The 21,432-nt window shown below is 45.5% G+C and overlaps 1 protein-coding gene across 3 annotated transcripts in view; it reads left to right on the top strand.

The window, feature by feature from the left end:
• The first annotated feature begins 9,070 nt into the window (after positions 1 to 9,070).
• Positions 9,071 to 21,432, top strand: part of BTBD8 (BTB domain containing 8) — a 67,462-nt gene continuing 55,100 nt past the window's right edge. For 2 of the 3 annotated variants that reach the window (XM_090047087.1, XM_090047088.1), the window contains exons 1-2: positions 9,071 to 9,310; positions 9,424 to 9,621. In XM_090047087.1, the coding sequence (XP_089903213.1) occupies positions 9,177 to 9,310; positions 9,424 to 9,621 (332 nt within the window). In that variant the 5' untranslated portion in view covers positions 9,071 to 9,176. Of the gene's footprint in view, positions 9,311 to 9,423; positions 9,622 to 11,179; positions 11,274 to 21,432 lie in introns of those variants that run through there. The other variant, XM_090047089.1, reaches the window with a different exon arrangement.

The raw sequence follows: 21,432 nt of genomic DNA on the forward strand, positions 1-21,432 counted from the left end.
CTTAAGTTTCTGCTATCACCGTGCAGACTGTCTCATGCTTTTATTGTTGAAATTTGTACAAAATAAAGCCTCCCTCCTATGATAACTATTCCTGTCTCCAAGGAATGCTGCCAAATGTTCCTGCTTAACAAAGAAGAGATTTGATGACTATAGCAATCCAGGTTATGGTAAACTTCACTAACATGGGGTGCATACACAGGTACTAAGTCCACTTAAAATATGGCGAGTTAACTACATCAAATTAAGTTAAGCCATGTCAGAGCAAATACGCATACAGCTCTTTGACATGGTGGCAGCCATCTTGTGAGCTAGATCAACTTAACTAATATAACTCAAGATAATACACCAGATAGACCTTGTTATGACTTAGTGTATGACCACACTGGGTAAAAAAAGGCATATTAAGGAACATCATATAAACCTGACTGTATAACGTGCAATTATCTTCTATTTGTTTACTGATATATCCATATATTCTCCCATCAAAGGCATGGCAGGTGAGTGAATGAACGAAGATAGCCCCCAATTTCCTAGACCCGTAAGCAGGAACCTTAAGATGTTACTTACCTGTCACAAAAGTGGTGCATAGGCCAGGAAGCCCAGTGTAATCAACATGGAGACATTGCTTGGAGATGTGAAACCACCATTGGACTGGCAACAAGCACACTGTCTTACGCTGTGGATATTGCAAAATCAGCAAGCACAAATGGAGGATCTGGTAAGAGCTCAGTATGCAGAGGCACGTATCATAATATTTTCTTGCCAACAGGAGCTGAGCGCGAAACTTGAAGGCAGACAGATAATTATGTCGCTGTCATGACCTCAGTAGGCACCGTCTCTCTCCACTTCCTAGGATGGGCCCCTCCCTCAACTCGTCTGCCACAACTTGATGGAATTTTAACTGAAAAGGTTCAGTGGTGTTCCTAGCCCAGGCCCAGAGACAGGGGCACTCACTTCCTTGTTGCAGTTGGTCCTGGGGCTCCGCCTCCCCTACACCCTGTCCACTCACCAATCGTTGGAATTGCTGTGCCACTGTGCCAGCCTGTGGTCCAGGCTTTTCTTCTCCAGCTGAGGGACCTCAGCCTCTTCGGCCTCTGCTCACAGTGCAAACTCATGGTTGCAGCCTGACTTTCGCTCTGGGTCCTCACCCTTGCTTGACCCCAGTGCAGGGCTTGTGCCTGCAGTGCCCTCCACAGGGTCAGGGTTGGTGGTTGACCCCAAGCCTATTCATGTGGAGCCTGGGGTCAATGAACCTTGTCGGGCTCCCAGACACTGCCCCCACCTACTCTCTGTGGGGCATTGTAATTACTGCTTGCCCAGGTTGCATCCTGGTGAGCTCTGCTTCTTGCCTCCTGCCTCCTTCCTGCTTTCCAGCTTCTGCTGGCATTTTTAAATTCCCCATGGCAGTGGCCACAGCTAACAATATCAGCCGGCCACTGCTGAACTTGATTGACAGTTGCTTGATAAGCTGGTGCAGCACCGGCTCACATGGCCCACCCGCTAACCCAGCCTGCATCTCAGGTAAGTTTTCTGAGGGGCCAAGGTCCCTGGATCTATCTCCCAGAGCATTGGGGTTTGTCCCCAGCGCTTCCAGTCCTCGGGAGCAGCTCCTGCTGCCACAGTCACAGGGGGCAGAAGGGACAAAACTGCCAAAGATGATGCCCCACGATAATGTAGAGGCCTTCCTTGAAGCCTTCAAGACCGCGGTCATAGCGGCTAACTGGGATCCTGAAGGATGGGCTATACAACTAGGACCCTTACTTATAGGACCCCCCCCAAGCCATCTATAGGGCCCTATCAGGGGTGGAGACCATAAATTATAGGAAAGTAAAAAAAGCCATACTGTACCAGTTGGAAGTATCGCTGGAATGTTACTGACAACGCTTCTGGGCTAAGAAGAGGAAACAAGATCCTGACTGCTTGTTTAGATACTGAAAGACATACTTAAAAGATAGATTCAGCCAGATGATAAATCTGTAGCTGAAATACTAGACATCTCTGTGTTGGAGGAATTCTTGTCAGATTTGAGTGGAAGCACCCAAAGATGGGTAAAACGACATCAACCACAATCTTTAGAAGCATTCTGATTAGCAGAGGCCTTTTTGGCAGCGGAGCAAGAATCTAAGCCTATGAGGAAAGAAAAAATAGAGTGTGTGTTGTCACCCAATTGTCAGGACATTGGGAAGTGGGGGAGTAAAATTGAAACTCCAAAAACAATGAATAGAGAATACAGAAATTGGGAGCCAGAAGTAGCATGTTCAAATGTGGGAACAAAGGACATATTGCCAGGTTTTGTCCCCAAAAAGGAGCGGGAGATCAGCTATGGGATTTTCCCCATGAGGAAAAAATGGACTGTAGCTTTGGTAGGCACAAGGACCTTAGAAAATGTCCAAACTGATAGTGGATATAAAAATTGGAGACTTTATAATTCCTGTGATTGTAGATACAGGTTTTACGCAAACTATGGTAAAGGCCAATCTGATGACTGCACAGGCTGGAGAGCCAGAGACCCCAGTGAGTATGGTCTGCATTCATGGGGCATCCTATACATATGAGAGAAGATTACGATTGACTTATGGGCCATACCAAAGAATTAGCTGTGGGATTCACAGATACTCAACCATGTCCCATGTTACTAGGAATTGATTGGCTGTATTTAAGAAAAGTATTAGGGCAGACCATAAGGAGTTCTAGGGAAGAAGGGCAGTTGGACCAGCAAGATATGGTTTTCATAGGGATAAGCCCAGAAGACATGACCCGAGATGAAAACCTTGATGCTGAATTAGATTTAGAAGAAGTTATAGGGGAGGGACAGCTCAGGGAGAGGCAAGAGCAAGAGCCAAAATTTCAAAATATTTGGCGAGAGAAACTTGCAAAGCAAGAAGAGGACATCATGAATCCTGGGTTGGTTCAGACAGTCCCCAGATTTGAGGTAAAAGAAGGTATATTGTACTAGGTGGATCAAGGTAAAGGGGGAGAGGAAATCCTTCAAATCTTTGTTCCCTGCCAATATTGGCCAATGATATTATGAGTATAACATACTCTCCCAATGGGAGGACATTTGGGAAGGGATAAAACAGAAGCGCATCTCAAGCAAAGGATGCTCTGGCCCAGATTGTACAAACAAGTAGAAAGGTATTGCTGAGACTGCCCTGAATGCCAGAGAGTTTCAGGCAGCTGGCCCATGTGTACCCTTGGTGCCACTACTGTTAATGGATAGACCATTTGACTGTATAGCGTTGGATATAGTGGGACTGTTACCTAAGAGTAATGTAGGCTATCAATTCATGTTAGTGATAACAGACTACGCTATTAGGTTTCCCGAAGCCATGCCACTGAAGTCCGCTACAGCGCCAAAAATAGCAGAACAACTCATAAAATGGGTGTTGAGGATGGGTATACTGCAGGAGAACCTTACAGGTCAAGGGAGAAACTTCATGTCTAATGTCCTGAAAGGGATTTGTAGTATACTTAAGATCAAACAACTAAGGACTTTTGGTTTACCATCCTCAAATGGATGGGTGGGTAGAGGGATTCAGCTGAACGCCGAAAGGGATGATTCGTGCTTGCATCCAAGGTGATCCCAGGAAATGGAATCCATGATCCCGCCATTGTTGCTTTCTATCAGGGTACAGCCTCCACAGGTTGTACACCATTTGAACTGGTTTATGGACACAAACCTCAGGGACTATTAGACATAATTTGCAAAGGCTGGCTACAGAAAAATCCTGTAGAGGGATAACTGTGTCCAGTACAAGAATTTCAAGAAGGATTAGAACAGGTAAAAAACTTGACTCAAGAAAATCTAGGTACAAATCAGATGCAACAGAAGTGAAAGTACGATAAACATACAAAGGATAGAGAATTTAGTGAAGGGGATTGGGTGTTAGTAATGCTACCAGATAATAATTGTAAGTTGCTGTCTCGCTGACAAGGGCCTTTTCAAGTCACATGCAGAGTAGGTCCAGTGAACTACAAGGTTCAGCAGATGGAACTAGTTAAGAGACCGCAAATATACCATGATAATTTGTTGAAGAAATGATACCAGGAGGAGGGATGGCTTATGCAAAGAGGGGTCAAGTTGCAAGATCTAGATGCTATCAGGGGACCCTTTTTGTCAGAACCAGGAAAAGGAGGACCCAAGGTGGGGAAGAAACTGTCAGTTAGCCAACATAAGGAACTTCAGCAACTTGTACAAGAATTTCAAAATGTTTTCAGCAAGAGACCAGGGGAAGCTAAGGGAGTGGAGCACCACAGAAATACTCTCTGGTTGTATAGTGAGAAATCACTGGAGACATTTACCCCGGAATCTTTGGCACTCTGTAAAACAAGAGATTGACCAAATGAAACAACTAGGCATTACAGAGGAGTCCCGTAGCCGCTGGAGATGGCTCGATGAGAATTGGAATAGATCAGTGGTCTCCAGTCTTTTTAAGTGGGACATTACCTTTGGCATTTAAAAGCAACCCAAGATCTACTGTGCACTGCTGCTGCTGCTGCCACCCCACCCCCACCACTCCCCTCTCCTGTAAGTCTGTGGGGAGGGAAGGAGAGGCAGATCGATGCAGAGGGAGAAAAAATTATTTGTGGGTGTGCATCCCCAGCAGGTAAGTCCCACCTGGCCAGGGCCCACTCAACCTACCCCTGCTCCTGCCTCTGCAGCACTGTCCCTCACTGTGGTGGCCTCGATCTAGCCCCTGCCACTTCCTTCCCCCACAGACTGACCTACTGGGCTGGGGCGCATGTGTATATGCGCACAGGCACTCAGCCCCCCACCCCAGCCTCGGATCAACTCCAAGAGGTTCCAAGATCTACCACAAGAGGCTCCAAGATCTACCAGTGGATCGAGATCCACTGGTTGGTAACCACTGGTGTAAATTATAGAAAGGCAAATGAAGTGGCTACCTTTGATACCTTTCCAATGCCACAAACTGATGATATGGTGAAGAGGATAGATCAAGCTAAGTATATTTCAAAACTTGATTTAGCAAAGAGGTATTGGCAGATCCCTATGGCTTGTGGATAGTGAGAAAACAGCTTTTGGCACACCCTGGGACTTATTTCAGTTTAAGAGGACGCCCTTCAGGCTGCATGGAGAAGCTGCTTCATTTCAGCGATTGGTGGATTAGATCTTAACCCCACAACAAAATTATTCCGTGGCATACATTGATGATATTATTTTTTCAGAGGACTGGCCACAACTTCAACAACATTTAAGAGCTATATTACAAGAGTTAAGCACTGCTGAGCTAACAGCTAACCCTAAGAAATGTGCCAGTATTTTGGGTTCCAAGTAGGCCAGGGCTGTATCCAACCCATGGTGGATAAAGTTCCAGCTATTCGGGATTATAGGTTACCTAAGAATCTGGTCCTTTCTAGGATTTTTGAATTATTATTGACAATTTATCCTGGGAGTTAGTGGCCCCATTAATATGACAAGAGGGAGATCAAGCCAGTTGTGGTAGTCTGAGCGAGCTATAGAGGCCTTAAATAGGGATAAGAAGGATCTCTGCCAAAAACCTATGCTGTACACTCCTAATTTCCAATAAATGTTTTTATTACAAACAGCTGCCTCAGGAATTGCTTTAGGGGTGGTGTTATTCCAAAAAATCTGAGGAGAGGAACAACCAATAGCATACACAAGTAAGAAACTTTCAGGAGCTGAAACCAGATATTCCACAATAGAATGCAAATGCCTGGATATTTGTTGGGGAATTGAACTTTTTAGACATTATCTTTTAGGAAGAAAGTTTATATTAATTACAGAACATGCTCCATTAAGATGGCCCTAATCAGTGAAGACCAATAATGCGCATTTAATGTGATGGTCACTGGCATTACAACCCTTCCATTTCTCCGTAGAGCATCACCCCAGGAGGAGAAATAAAATTGCTGATTTCCAGTCCTGTTTGCTGCAGGAAGAGAAGATAACATTGACCAAAAAGTGCGATTTGGCCAAACAAAGAGTTGTTTTATCCAGAAATTAGATAGTAACAGAGATATTCCTAAACTATGGGGAAATGGAGCTGGGGGAGATATATAACAAGGAGACAAACAACCCTGTTGTGAGAGATAATATGAGTAAAACTTACCATGAGTCAGAGACACTGGTGACATCATCAAGCGACATCACGTGGTAGGAGATTCACACACCTGAAAGAAGACTTTAATTGTTCAGTGGAAGAGAAGCAAGGAGGAAGCACTGAAAAAGCGCCGTCCACAAGACTCTACCCCTGGAAGGGGACAGAGTGTGAGAGAGAGCAACCGAGAAGATTGAGGCAGCCCATGCGGAGGCACAGGACTGTGGCAGCAACTTGTTAGAATAAACAGCGTGCACCCAGAGATATGGAAGTAACTTACCTGAGCAAGTAATAGGCGAGAAAGCTCCGGGAGATGGGTGGATATGGATATTGTGAACTACAAATTAGAATCTAGAGAATAGAAAATAAAGAAGAAGAAACAGTAAGGCGAGATCTGCTGTTACCAGCTCACTGGTCATAAGGACTGTGAATTATAGACCCTGTTGATTATGACTCCACGCATGACTACACTGGGTAATTTCTGTAAGGCATATTGAGGAACAACATATAAATCTGGCTGTATGACCTGCAATTATCTTCTGTTTGTTTCCTGATATATCCATATATTCTCCCATTAAAGGTGTGGCAGAGAAGTGAACAAATAAAGATAGCCGCCAGTTTCCTAGACCCATAAATGGGAACTTTAAGGCCTTACTTACTTGTAACATAAGGAAAGAATAGCACTACACTGAAGAGGAATTTAAAGGGTAATACTTAATGTTATAAGTTGATTTAAAACGGGTACGCATTAATACTCTTTTCAACTTGAACTCTCCCAGGTACCACATATACTTCAGCTTCTGAGCAATCATATTCAAATAGAAATGACAACCTATTACTTAAATGAGTCATGGGATTCTAAAGAATCGAAAAATAAAAGAAACTCTAGTTCTAGTTTAAGATCGTAAAATTGTGTTCATTGGGCATCCGAAACCTCTTTTCAATATAGAAAATAATTTGTCTTCTAAGAAACTTTATATTGAAAATGTTTTAGGGAAAATTGGCCTTCTAATCAATGGCCATTATGAATTGAGAGGACAAGGTCAATGCTAAACTCATCTGCTCTGCATTTGCCTGACACTGAATAGATACCAATGTATTGCAAATGTTCCCAAGGCATATCCTAGTCTTTTGGGTTAAGAGCTAGTTTCTTTAATTAATTAAATTTATCATTAAGCATACTGTACATTTCATTGCAACAAAAAAGTGTACTGTACGTTTTATTGCAACAGAAAAAAAAATCTAACGAAAGGCTGTTTATGCCATCCATTTTGTATTAGTGGTGAGTAGGAAGAAGCCCAGGTGCTGTTTTGAACTACAGTAATGATATTATATCCATGTTTGCTGGATTCTCCGGTGGCCTCTCTCTTCTCATGTACTTGCTGTTTTACATCTATCTCATGTCAAGATGATGTAGTACTGTAGCTCACTGACAAGATCAAAACAAGTACAACAAGGGCTTGTTCTTGTCCATCCCTTCCTTCAACATTTTCAGCTCCATTCTCTCCAAAGGATCAAATAAATTGGCTCTTTCTTTGCTCCCCAAAGAAATAATACTTGAGTTTGATGTGAATTTTTCATACTGAGGCACATTTTTATTGATGGTTAAAAGATACAGTAGGTACATTTTGTTTAAAATAATATTCAGAAGTACTCTCTGTACTGGACTTCTGTTCCCTGGACCCTAGATGCAAGGCCACCGTAAGGAATTTCATAGTTCCGTATGAGACAAGACGTGCTTGCACCTCAGGCTAACTTCCACAAGTAGCATGGACTGTATCTTTGACACCCCTCAGTTAAAATAAAGATCCATGGTGACACAGTCCAAATAGCGTCCTTCTATTACTGCAGAACTCTATACGTGAAACAAAGACAAAGGCTCACGTTAAGTCCACCTCTATTCTACAAAGCACGCAACATGATAGTGGTTAAATTCTCGACTTCAACATCTACCCATGGGACTTTGGCACGCACCTGAAGTTTCCCATGTGTTCTACTGAATAGCAATAGGCTTAAACACCTATTTAAATGCGTTGCCATGTGGAGACCTGAAAAACAAAGGACAAACTTGTGATCAAGGCATCAGCCTGTGACTAAGGAGACCTTGAATTAAAATGAAAGCTTGCCTGTAATGTTAAGCATCTGTTTGAGCATGTTGCTGAACGGAGGCAGACAAGGTTCTTTGGGTAAATCTGGTATCTTTCACTAGACCAACTAAATAGTTGGAAATGTTTTTCTTAGCAAGCTCTCAGGTTTAAAAACACTTCAACAGGCTGAAGAAGCATCTGCAGTTGGTGTGTGAGGCTTCAACTGCCTTGTGCATCAGGTCTCTCCCTATAAAGCACAGACAAGGCAGATGCAGGGCTTTGCGTGAGTAGGCATGAAGAGGTTGAAAAGAACCTAATTCTTCTGGTCTTTCCAAACAGCCCCACAACAAGGAGCTTCCATCTCCCAGGCTCTGTGCACTGGGCTGACCTAGGGCTGCAGCTTTACACAGAGAGAGGGGACAGTGGGCCCCATAAAATAAACGGGCAATTTGGTATCTGGTGCAAAGAAAAGCCCGAAGGCCTGGCTTTAGTTCCCCCTCTGCACAACCCAGCCCCGCGGGTGGGCGAGGACCAGCCCCTCGCTCCGCACGTGCCTTGCCCCCGCAGGCCGCAGCCGAGCTGCCCGCACACGCCAGCCAGCAGGGGGCGCTGCCCAGGGCGGGCTCGCGTCTCCGCACCAGCCGCCGCTCCCCACCAATTAACCCCTCCAAGGCCGGCCTGGCGCACAGGCACACGCCGGCTTCTCGCCACGCGCCAGGAAGGTAAACAAGCTAGGGGCGGGGCTGGCGGGGCAGGCGCCACGGCGATTGGTGGGCTGTTCATAGGGAGGTGGGGCAGGTGCCGCTGCGATTGGCGGGCTGCTCTAGCAGAGGCGGGGTAGGGCTGGGTTTGTGTCTGGCTAGGGCTGGCTCTTTTGAGAGCGTCCCCGGGCGGTTTCCGTCAGCGGGCGGCTTTGCTGCGCCGTGATTGAGGCGCCGCGGCTAAGGGAGCGTCTGTCAATAGAGAGACCCGGCGCCGCCGCAGCAGCTCCTCCAGGGTCGGCCGACTCATGGCGCGGTGCGGGCCGGGCGCCGTCCCAAAGGGCCCCGGAGCGGCCGCGGTAGGAGGCGGCGGGAGAGGCGCGTGGGAGCGGCAGCGGCTGAAGGAAGCCGTGGCCGAGCAGCTCCGGCGAGACTTGGGCAGGTAGGAGCAGAGGTGGGGGAGAAGCCTGTGCACGCTCGCCCCGGGCCACACCGACCAGCCGCGCGTAGGCCCTGGTCGCGGGGTGACGCCGCCGCTGCTGCTGTCCCCCGCAGGCTCCTGGCCGACGAAGCTGGCGCCGACGTGACGTTCCGCGTGGGGCCGGCGCGGTTCGGCGCGCACCGCGCGGTGCTGCTGGCCCGGGCCCCCGCCTTTTTCCTGGGCAGCGCGGGGAAGGCGCCGCGGCACCTCGGCCGCCACGAGACCGTAACGCTGCAGTGCTTCGAGCCCGCCGAGTTCCGCGCCTTCCTGCAGTAAGTGTCGGCTCCCGCCGCCTGGGCCGGGGGTTCGCGGGCGCGGGGTTAGCGGTGGAGCGGCCCTGCAGCGTTTCCTGGTCCAGCTGTCTGAGCAGTGAACGCGCCTAGCTTCCCCGCTGGCCCACGAGCGTGCCTCGACGGTCATCGGCTCTCGTAAACCCTTCGACATGCTGGTCTCATGGTCTCTGTTGGGTACCTTGTCTGCCAGCATCAGGGACCTAGCAGGGGTGAGTAGTCCTCAGAGAGCAGGTGGCAGCTGGCACCGTCCTTGAATTGCTGTCATGACATCCTTTAGCACTGCTGCTGGGAGAAGAGCTCTGTCTCAATACCCTGTGGCTTATTTTGGCACCAAAATGCTCTTTTTGGAAAGGCAAGCAGTGAGGTTTTCAAATTAAAACAGTGGCAGAGTTTATTGAAGAGCTTTCTTTCCTGTCTCCTATATTTATCACTCGCTCACCTGTCCTGGAAGTTGACTTTGCACTAAGACAACAGTGATGACCCTGATTTGTGTGCATCTGGCATGGAGTGGTTCAGTTTTTGGCTGTTTTGCTTCTGGGTCTAGACAAAAAAACTCCCTTAAACCTGACCATAGATAATCATACTGGCACTTGGTCTCAGTGGGTGCGTCTACACGAGACACCTAAATGCACAGTGAACTGTTCTACTGTGCATTAGCATGTCACGACAAAAACTGTGCTAATGCACAGTTGAATTAGTGTACTGCGCGTTGTGTCACAAAAACATTTGCCTTTTCTACTGCATATTAGTCCAGCTACTGTGCCTTTATCTAGTACCTCTTATTACTAAATGTCATGCTCAGTAGCAAAGGTGCATTAACAAATGTATCAATGTATACAGTATGTAGTAAAATGATAAGGCATATGTAGCGCTATTAAAAAAAAAAAAGCATAAAATGTGGAAATCTTAGAATTCTTTTTGTGTGATGTTAAAGCCTGTGAATGACTTGACAATCTTATATTTAATTCAACATCACTGATGTCCTGTTAGTCTTAGAGCAACAGCCAGTGAAGGATTTAAGCAAACTAGTGGAGAATAGATCTAGGTTAAACATTAGGAAAAACATTTTTACAGTAAGGGTGGCCAGAACTTGGAATGGGCTTCCAAGAGAGGTGGTATTATCACCTAACCTGGAGGTCTTTAAGAGGAGGCTTAATAATCACCTGGCTGGGGTCATCTGACCTCAGTCCTCTTTCCTGCTGGGGCAGGGGGTCGGACACGATGATCCATTGTGGTCCCTTCCAACTCTACAATCTGTAAATCTATGGTAACACTGCTCCCAGGATGACTTCTTTTATCCAACACTTGTTCTAATGTATACATAGTTCTGAGAGCAGGGATCAGAACCAGAATCTTCCCCTTGTCCAGCCAAGTGCTGTAGGCTCCTTGCTGCTTGGTTTTTGGCCCTGCTAATGGTATTATCCTTGCTCCGCAGTGAGAAGAGTTTTATCAGAAGGGGTGACGGATAATCCTATGCAGCCTAATCTACAGCCTGGGATGGGGTGAGGAGGGTTAAACCTACCTCTCCTCAAGCTCAGGAGGGCATTGAATCTGGATCTCTTGCTTCCTGGCCTGATCAGGGGATGTAGGTGTACTAATATACCTCATTTCTAGGACCTACCAGGAATAAGGTGAGAGTCTTGGTATATACCGAAGTAGTGAATAAATATAGTGTCATACTAGAAAGGGATATACCTAGTCTAGTGCATGTAGGTGCCCCCATGGGTTTTGTGTGGGTTTAGCCAGGGGGAGGGGGTTGTTTTGTTTTTGTTGTTTTTAATTGATATTTTAGACTAATCCAGGTCTAGGCACCTCAGTTCTTATTTGGATCTAGCTTTAAGGATATTCTGCATGGGCTAAGCCAGGGGCAGGCCAGATGTGGCCCACCAGGCCACTGTATCCAGCCCATGGGGCCCCTAAAAAATTTAGAAAATTCATATTTATCTGCCCCTAACTGCCTGATATGCAGCCCTTGATGGTTTGCCAAAACTCAGTAAGTGGCCCTCCACCCAAAATAATTGCCTGCCCCTGGGCTAAGCCCTGCCCCGGTCAGTGTGCACAGGTTCTGGCAGAGCTGTTCCTAGTGTGGTTGCAACTAGCTGGGTGCTGCTTTGCTCCCCCTGTCTCCAGCAGTGGCTCCTGCTCCTGATCTTGCCTTCACCACCCCATGCTGCTCTAGGCAGGCAGCTTCATCCAGGCAGCTCCTACCCCAGGGTGCAAGGCTCTGGCTTCAGCTTCTGGCCACCTTTTTACCGGAAGGCAGTTGGGAGTGGAAGCCAGAGCCTCACACACTGAGACAGGAGCCACTAGGCTGAAGCAGTTTGCCTGCTCACCAGGAGTGGTGTAGCAGTTCCTGCCCAAGCTGCCTTCAGCTCTTGGCCACCTTCCACGAAGCTGAAGCCAGAGCCTTGTGCACTGGGGAAGAGCCACCTGGCTGATGATGCCTGCCTGCTTGCCCAGAGTGGCATGGCACAGCACAGCAAAAGAAAGATCAGGAGCTACCACTAGAGCTGTGGGGAGCAGAGCAACACCTTACCGGGGCCACACTAGGAACAGTCCTGTTGGAAGCTGCTCGGAGCAGCACAGCAGCAGCAGGAGCCAATGCTGGAGACGGAGGGAGCAGAAAAACACCCGGCTGTGTTGGGCTGTAGGTGCCGGTGAGAGCTCGGCATGGACTGCCCTGGCATGACCAGGTGAGGCTTTGACCCATGCAGAGTGCCACGGGGGCTATTATGGACCACGCCATTTAGGCACGCTCTGCTGCGTGCGCCCTCCTACCCCTCCCTCCTTTCACCCCCAGCAGGCTCCAAAGACCTAGCGCCCAGGGACCCTTGCTCCCCCCACACATACACCTATTCCCCCGCACACACTTCTCCTCCCTAAGGATCTGTCACCACCCTGTGACCCAGCTCTGTGATCCCAGCTCGCCCACTCCCCTGCTCCTGAACACTGCTCTCTGCCTGTAGCCCCATAGGGAGTTTGAGTGAGTTGTTGCAGTGGGGAGGGGGGTACTGACCCATCCCATGACGGCTCATCAAAACTCCACATTTGGCCCTTGGGGCCCAAATAATTGCCCACCCCTGGTTTAGGGGCACTGCATTTGGTCAAATACTACAGGCTGCATCTATCAGTTTCCTGCTGAAGATGTCAATAGGAACTACAAAGTTAAAAACAGGGGTCTGTTCACATCTAGTATTTTTAGTAACCACTTCCATTCAGGGCATTTTGCCTTTTTTCAAAATGTATATGACTGAATTCAGTGCTCAGTACCGTATATCATTACTTAAATTTTGCTCACTGCCAATAATAACATATATTAGTGATGGTAAAGTAGACTCTTGGACTGAAGTAGTTTGTCAAGATAAAAATTTTCAAATTTCTAACTGGATGCTGACTTAAATTACTTTTTCACTTCTGTGTTTTCTTAATGGTACGCCTGTCACATACCCACAATCCATGGATCAATATCACTTTTTTTTTTCTGTTTATTTGTGTTTGCTGGAAAGGAAGCATAAATCCCTAGGGTGCAGTAGATTCTCCTGGGAGACTTGTAATGCTAGTCTTGCAAAACAACTGATTCAGCTGCAAAAACATCTTTTCTAAATATTAATTTTTTTTAATACTACATTCTAAAATGTAGCTCCCTGTGTACTCTTAAGCATACTTATAAATGCATTAAAAATGAGTCTCTATGTACTCCTGTACTGCCAGTATATACATCTTCCTACCTATATATTTATTCAAAGAAAGCATAGGGGAAAAGAGATGTTCTTGGTAGCCGTATTGGTCTGAGACAAAAAGACATACAAAAAACTTGGTTCTAAAATGATACCTGTTATTAGACCAACTAGGAAATCGCAAGAAAATTGTCCTTTTCTTGGACAATTTTCTTGCAATTCCCAGTTGATCTAAAAGGTATCATTTTGTAACCAAAAGTTCTAGTTTTTTGTATGACATAGGGGAAAAGATATATTTTTACATGTCCTGAAGAGCTACAGCTTTTAGCTACATTGGACCAAGAAAGTAGATAAATTTTGGAGTTAAATTCTCCTTCCTAGATAAAACTGGAATTTATTACACTAAGTGGCTATGCTAATCCCAGTGGTTGAGTTATCAAAGGGGCAAGAGTGGTCTCTCATAGCTAGGGTCCAAACCAGTCACGTCTTAATTCAAGGTATTGCTTCTGACCTGCATTCAGGAATAAGCTGGAAGTCAACATAGTTATTTCTGAGCATGGAGGTAATGTGGTCCCTGCATGAAACTGGTAAACAAAAAAGGCCATCACCCAGGTTCTATTTGATGGAGTTTTTGATGGTACTCCAGTGTAACACTTTGCAGATTTACATGGAAGTTTAAAAAAGACCGTGATAGCTGCATTAAGGCTTGCACCTGAGAGAGAAAGCTGGAGATGCCAATGTAAAACCAAATTTGAAAAAAGCACTTCCAGTTAGTGACACTCTCTAGCTGTCTAACAAGATGCCTTTCTATGTTTCCTCCTACTGCATGAAGGAAACTTTAAACAGCCTTTCCTGATTAATTCTCGATCTTCTCCCAGATTTTTAAATATTAACTTAAATCTTGCTTGGCTTGTTTCATCTAGACATAATTCCTTTGAGCTCCTGTTTAGCTACAGCACTAAGCTATTCAAATAACCTAAGTGTGCTAGGTGAGATTGGGACATAAAGCTGGGTCCTATATGTATGTAGAAGACATTATAGCTCAGATCCCAAATAAATCTCCTGAGTGTTTTGAACAAAATGATGAAATGAGTAAATGATGATAAAATGAGTTTGTGAAATTCCCATATAAAAAAAAGGTGGGCAATTGTCTCATTTTCTCTGTAGAATTATTCATTTGACACCACGTCTCTAGTGACTAAAATCTATCCACAGGAGGTCTCCACTATCAGAAAAAGGGCATCAGCCAGTGTACTGTAGACAAAGAGTAAGGGTCAAGAACATTTGAGAGATCCAGGCAACACTGGATCTACCTCCTACAGCCTTTTAACTCTCCCCAAAAAGACAAGATTTGATATGGATCAATAGTTGGAAAACCTGTCAGTGTCAAAAGATGATTTTTTGAGCAAGGGTCTTGCAGGCTTTCTTTGTCTCCAAAATAAGGAGCATGTCTTTTCTGAAGGGAGGAATGACAGTTACCTGGTACAGATAAAGGGCAAATATCCAGTCTGCCTCTTATCTCATCAAGGGCAATAAAATACTCAAAATTAATGTTTTGGTACTTAATCTGACAAGATTTTTAGCAGTAAACTGGAGTGGTGGGGACTAAAAACCACTGGAAGAAGATTTGGTAAATGGGCACAGGTACTGAAATTGAATAAGAAGTCTAAGAGGAATATTGGCACTGAGAACTACTGGAGCTGGTCAGGAGAGAAAAACTGAGACTGACTGGATAAGGAGACTGCAACTGGGGTAGTGAGTCTGGGAAAACAAACTTGCTGGAGGAGGTGTAGAGATTGGAACTGGCTAGGTGAGATGAATATGGGCTGGGAGGAGGACTTGGATGTTTGTAAAAGACAGGACTGGATCAGGTGGGAGGACAAATGGCAGATGGGATCAGGTGTAGAGGAAATGAATGGAAAAGTCTGACCACTGGAGCATGTAGTATAGAGTCTATAAAGAAGTTCTGTATTCCAGAGTACCGCCTTTCCTCCACTATGGGACAACATCTATGAAATCCAATCTCCTGCTGCTATCAGTTATTCTCTTAGCTCAAGTAGCAGAAGTTTATGTGGTGGACTTAAAAGTGCCAGCTCTCCTGATGAGCTAAAGGACATAAACACCATACCACAAGATAAGATTTATCTTCAGTGGTTTGGGGTTTTTTTAAATGAAATGTCAGTTTTGTGTGTACAGCTCCCTACATATACGTTTTTAAGTCTGCAGAGTCAAGCTAAGTCCCAGATTGTTGCCGAGTGCTCGTCTTGAAAAAAGGGGAAAATGAGGAGCCAGGAAATTAATGACCTGTTGGGCAGTACTTGGGAAGGGTAAATTTTATATAACAGTCGGTTTGTAAATATCTGGAGGAGAAAGAGAATGATAACTAGTACTCACCATGGATTATTAAGAACAAATGCCAAGCCTTTCCTGTGGCGGGTAAGAGGAATGCAGTGGACATAGCATATCTAGACCTTAGTAAGGCTTTTGGCCAAGTGTCCCATGAGGCTTGTCCACACATTCAGGCACATGCGCTTGCAACAGCTCAAATAGAAGTGATGCAAATTTGAGCCGTGGCTTTTTGCCTCAGCGCACATGTCCAGACATGCACTTTGGTATGGGGCAAAATAACCCTGCCTGGCTCCTCCCAGATCTGCAGCCAGGGGGAGCTAGAGCCTGGGGTGAGCACCTGTAATCTGATGGACAAATAGGCAGGAGCTTCTGGAGCCTGGCCAATTGGTATCTGGGGACACTACCCCTTGTGCCAGCTGGACTGCTGCTGCAGCATCCTAAATTAGTTTTTTAAAATACCCCAAAATCCATGTTCTTCCACAGTTAGAACAAAAGACCACTTTACATGCATATGTATATGTGGCGGGGGGAGAGCAGTTGGGCAATGCTTTATTGGTATATTTACAATGTTAAAGCAATTTAGAAGCCTACCACTGTCTCTAAATCATGATAAAATTCATACTAAATATCTATATATCTTCATGTGTGCTTTTGGTTTTCTTGACACATGATGGGTGTGTAATGGGGGATGTGGGGTTTGCAGGAAGGTAGGTGGGTGTGGGAAGATTGCAGGGGGACTGGGTGTGGGGGGACCTTGTGGGGGGAGGTGCTCAGGAGGGGTGGGTCCCCTGGCCCCCCCAAAGGGCCACAGCCCCTATCCCCCACAGGGTCCCAGGCACTCTGCAGGGCCACATTCCCCCCACGCATGGCCCATAACTTACCTCCTGCAGCAGGGACCGTGCGCTGAGCCAAGCTGGGTCCTGCCAGCACTGGGGCCACTCATGCTGCCAGGCCAGCCCGGTCCCGTGGCAGCAGGACCTGACTTGGCTCAGGTTTTAGTCCCTGCACGTCCCGCCAGGTCCTGCCTCCAGCAGCAGTGCTGCCTGCCCTGCACTGCCTGCAGGGAGGCAGCACACAGTGGGACCCGGCCCAGCGCAGCTCACTAGTCTGGCTTTGCACTGGAGTGGGTCGCATGGCTCCTGTGCAAAGCCACACCACCTGCACAGCCTGGGCCAGATCAGGCTGGCAGTACAAATTTTCTAGGAAGCTAAGGCACACCTGAGCCTCATGGAAAACGAGCCCCACCAGCCCACAAAGTTAGACTAGTTAGTCCTGCCGCACGCTGACAGCTCCATCGCAGCTGCCGTGCACCACCAGCTCCAGCCACTTGCTGCCTCGCACAGGCTGCCACATGCCTGCCCCTCAACCCAGCCCCAGCAGTGCTGGTGGCAGCAGGCAGTGTGGTTGTGGCTTTGCTGCAGGCATAGCCGGGCAGTGACACAGCGCTGTGTGAACCGGACTCTTACATGCTGAATGGACCCAGCCCAGCCCGTCTCATCCAAGGCCTTGCGCTAGCAGGCCAGGCCGGGTCCATTCAGCATGTAGGATCCCAGGTCACACAGCACTGTGGCAGTGCCCTCAGTCACACTGCCTGCTGCCGCTGGTGCCACAGGGGCAGGATGGGAGGACATGTGTATGGCAGTCCCACTCGAGCCCCTCCACGTCCCCACCCACTGGGAGATCCCCACACCTCCTCCACTCCCCATAGCCCCCAAGCAGCCCCTCTACTCCCAACAGACCGCCCCGACCATCCCCCTGCCCCTCTTCACCCACACCCATAAACCCACCCACCCCATTCCCTAACTTACCTTTGACAGTGCCGGGGGTAACAGGAGCACCACAGAGACGTTCTGGCTGGACGCTCGGTCTCTCTTGGAGGACTGACTCCTGTGTTGCATCCAGGCATGGTATGGGACTACCATGCCCCACTCGTCTGCAGTGTTGGGTTTGGATATTTTTGATCCCTGTCCAGGAATCTAATTTTGTCCCTGTACTGCAGACATGCAGCGTGGGGAACATTTTTTCGTTCCTGCACGTGCCTCTTGCAGCGTTTCAAAGGGATATGAGATGCTGCAAGGCATGCATGCGCACTCGTTTGGACACACCCATGGAGTTTCAAAGGTAAACATATGCTAGATAGAATAACTGTTAGGTGGACATATAATTAGCTAAATAATGACCACAGAGGGTTACTATAAATGTATTGATTTCAAAATGGCAAGAAGTGTCACATAAAGTTCCACAGTGACCTGCTGTGTCTGAAGCTGTTTAACAGCTTTGTTATTTACTGGGATGCAGAAAGAGAGAATGTTTTATGTGGCTGCAGAAAACAGGACAAGAAGCAAGAGTCTTAAATTGCAACAGGGAATATTTAGATTGGATAATGGAAAGAACTTGCTTTCTCACCAAGAGAATGGTTAAGCATTGGAATAGGCTACCTAGAGAAGATGTGGAATCTCCATCCTTGGAAGGTTTAAAGAACACGGTAAGCAAACACTTTGCTAGGATGGCTTAGTCAGGGATGATCCTGCCTTGAGCAGGGCTGGGTTAGATGACTTCTTAAAGTCTCTTCCAGCACTACTTTTTCTATGATTTCTAGTATATAGTGTTTCTACACGTAAAGTTCCACATAAAAGACTATACAGAGAGCATAGAGTGGGCTAGAGCCATATGGTGGAGAATAGCTAAATACATTTTGGTGGCATTTTAGGCTTCATAGTTATGGCCTGTGGATCACCTTGTACACAACAGATAGCAGTTTCATTTGCATTACATTTATATGTCTAAAAATAAACTGATTGAATCAGTGAGTTGAAATTAAGCTTGCTAATTTTTGCTTTTTTCATTTAAAAATAGTAGAGCAATTAAAACACATCTCCAAAGTCTCAGTCCAGTAGATTTTAATCACAAGGTTATATGGTTGATGTGGAAGAGCATCAATGAACCTAAATGAATAGATTTATAACAGATGTGATGGCTTAGATATTACAGAAATTTTCACTTAGCTTTTTGATTTTTTCCTATATAACCAGTTAATCGGATCTTCCTGAAATCTTTTTCCATTGCTGTATTTTTGCTTTTGTGGCTTTAAGTCTTTATCCTCTTCTAATTGGATTCTCTTATCTCTACCTAAAGTCTCACAAGGAAAACAAAATCTCTTTATATGATAAATTTTATCAGTCTCAACTGTTAGTTATAGCTTTCTTCCTGTTTCTATACTTAGTTTATCTCTTCTTGGCACTATTAAATCCCTTGTTTTCAACTGCCTTACTATTTTTAACAAGGCTTTCAAGTAGTTAGTTTTTTTTTTTTTTACTATTAGGTATCTTCTCTTTTGAAGAAAAGTAGTTCATTTCAGAATTTGAAGTTTAATGGGGAAATAAATTACCTGTCCTCTAAATCTTTACAATACAAAATCTTGCCTATTTTGAAGTCATCTCTAATGTGCCTGTCACTTTAATGACCAGGGCCCAGTCTGCACTAGAAAGATTGTTTGGGAAGCGGGGGGGTGTGTGTGTGTATATAAAAAAAAAAAAAAAAAATGATGCAGCTAAAACAGCAGATGCCCCTTTTCTGTGCCCTGTGTAGGTGAGTCATATCAGCAAACATGATTTTTCCTAGTACAGCTCATTCCATGTGGGACACTTTTTTTTTTTTTTTCAAGCTATGCCAGAAGTAGTTTATACTGGCAAAAGAACTCTTTATCTCCACTGAGGAAGTTGGCTCTATAGCTCTCTCAGCTTTTCCTATGTTGGTAGACGCTTCTAAGTATAAGCTAAGTCTAAGTACCACTTGAGAATTGGTGCCATTTAGCAGTTCTTTTCTTCTTTTCAAGCCCCTCCAAATAAAATGATGCTAAAAATAGAATACACTTTTAAAGCTGAACTTGCCTTAGCATATTCCAGATGTTTTACCTGCCTTTCTGATATTTTTCTCTTTTATTTTCTTCCATCATTTCCCCTTTCCTCTCAGCCTAATCCCCTGTGAACAAAATAATTGTCAGTTCCTGAGCTTCCTCCCTGCTCCTGAGTGCTTTCCTTCTTAACCCTGCATAGATTTGTTCTGTCCCTTTTCACTCACTCTCTTTTTTCCAAGACAAAAAATATTTTCCTTTCTTTGCTTTTCCAGTGCTCATGTGTATGTGATATTTTTGTGGAAGCACCTCATGTGAATTTAAAATCCTAGAACTGATAAACATCTTCATCTGTCAGCTTGAACCCAAGTGATCTCTTGGCTCCACTTCAGGAATTTTGGCCGCCTTTATTTAACAGTTCTACAGCTATTCAAAGGGTAGCACTCCCCATCTTGAGGGGTGAGAGCTGTCTTTTGCTGGTACTGCCCAAGTGTATAAGAAGAATGTAGCTTGGATCACTGATTGCATCCCTAGCTACTACATTCATACAAACACTGAATGCAATGGAATAGTAGCAGCTGGATAGAAAATACATTTTAACTTGGGCAACATAAAGTAATATATACTAGGACAATTAGGATCAATAAACAGTGGTTATGACCTCCTTTGGAGATCTGTCTCTAATTGGCTTAATCCATTAAAAATTATTATAATATAATAAAAGCCTTAGTCTGTCTGTCTGCCCATAATGCTCCGGGCCAACTGTGCATGTGCCACTGAGGGGTGCATGCTGATTGGCTGTGAGGGCATGTTACGGAGAGAGTAAAGGACCCTATTGCCTCCCCTGCTCTGCTGCTGCCACTACCCAGACCTGACAACAGCTGGCAGAGGGGGGAGGCAGCAGGCAGGGAGGGGAGGTAGGGCATGTTGCATGTTGCTGGGTGGCAGTGCAAGCTCTCTTTCCTCCCTGTTCCTGGGAGCCACCGCTGGCAGAGGGTGGGAGGTGTGTGCAGGGTCGGATATAGGGGATGGGGGGGTGCACAAGGCTGGATGCAGGGCGGGGGGGAGGCCCTGGGGCTGGATGCAGGGTGTGTGGGGGGCGCACCGGGCCCTAATAGAGGCTCAATGGATTGCAGTAGGGCAGTGAAGGTAATTTCAAGTAGAGATTGAATTTGTCTGTGATGCCCACAAAAATTAAAACTTTTTAACATTTTATAGAAGTGTCAAATACAGCTCCTCCTTGTAGCCTGTAAAGTTGGATTTTCCTAAACTAATGCCATGAAGCAGCTTTACTAATACTGCATTTATAGAAGGGAAATTATGTGTGGTATATAAGACTAATTATAAACATGTAATTCAGTTCTTGAAAATATCAGTCCACAGTAAATTTGAGTGTGATTGTATAATGACTGTAAACTTCCCCTACTGAAACTTTCTAGAGCAGTGTTTGAGAAAAATTCATTGCATTTGACCTTGAAAGCCAAGAGTCTTCCCTAACTACAGTGAGAAAATGTAGATTAGATAGGACATAGACAAACTGTGTTTGGCTTCTTGAATCAGGAAGAGCTAATCCCTTAAATTACTCTTCATTCAAAGGAATAGATCATTAACAGTTGAATTTATCTTTTATTTATCCATTGATATTTGTTTTATATAATTAAAGTTAAAGATCAAATAAATCAGCTTCCCTATATTTTTCTATAGCTATCCAAATCAACTATATGCTAAATTAGAGAATCTTATTCAAGGAAGAAGAATACTATCCAATTTAGGTTCTTACTACAGGAGAGCAAAGCTTTTTCTACTGTTGGTGTTATTTTATGTTCAGAGTCTATGCATAATATCACTCTGGTACCTCTCTGGTACTTCTTGTTTCATGCCAATTTTGACCTGATTTCATGATATTCATGC

This window comes from Crocodylus siamensis, chromosome 5 (assembly GCF_052110815.1).
Source record: "Crocodylus siamensis isolate JL-2025a chromosome 5, ASM5211081v1, whole genome shotgun sequence".
Taxonomy (NCBI): domain Eukaryota; kingdom Metazoa; phylum Chordata; order Crocodylia; family Crocodylidae; genus Crocodylus; species Crocodylus siamensis.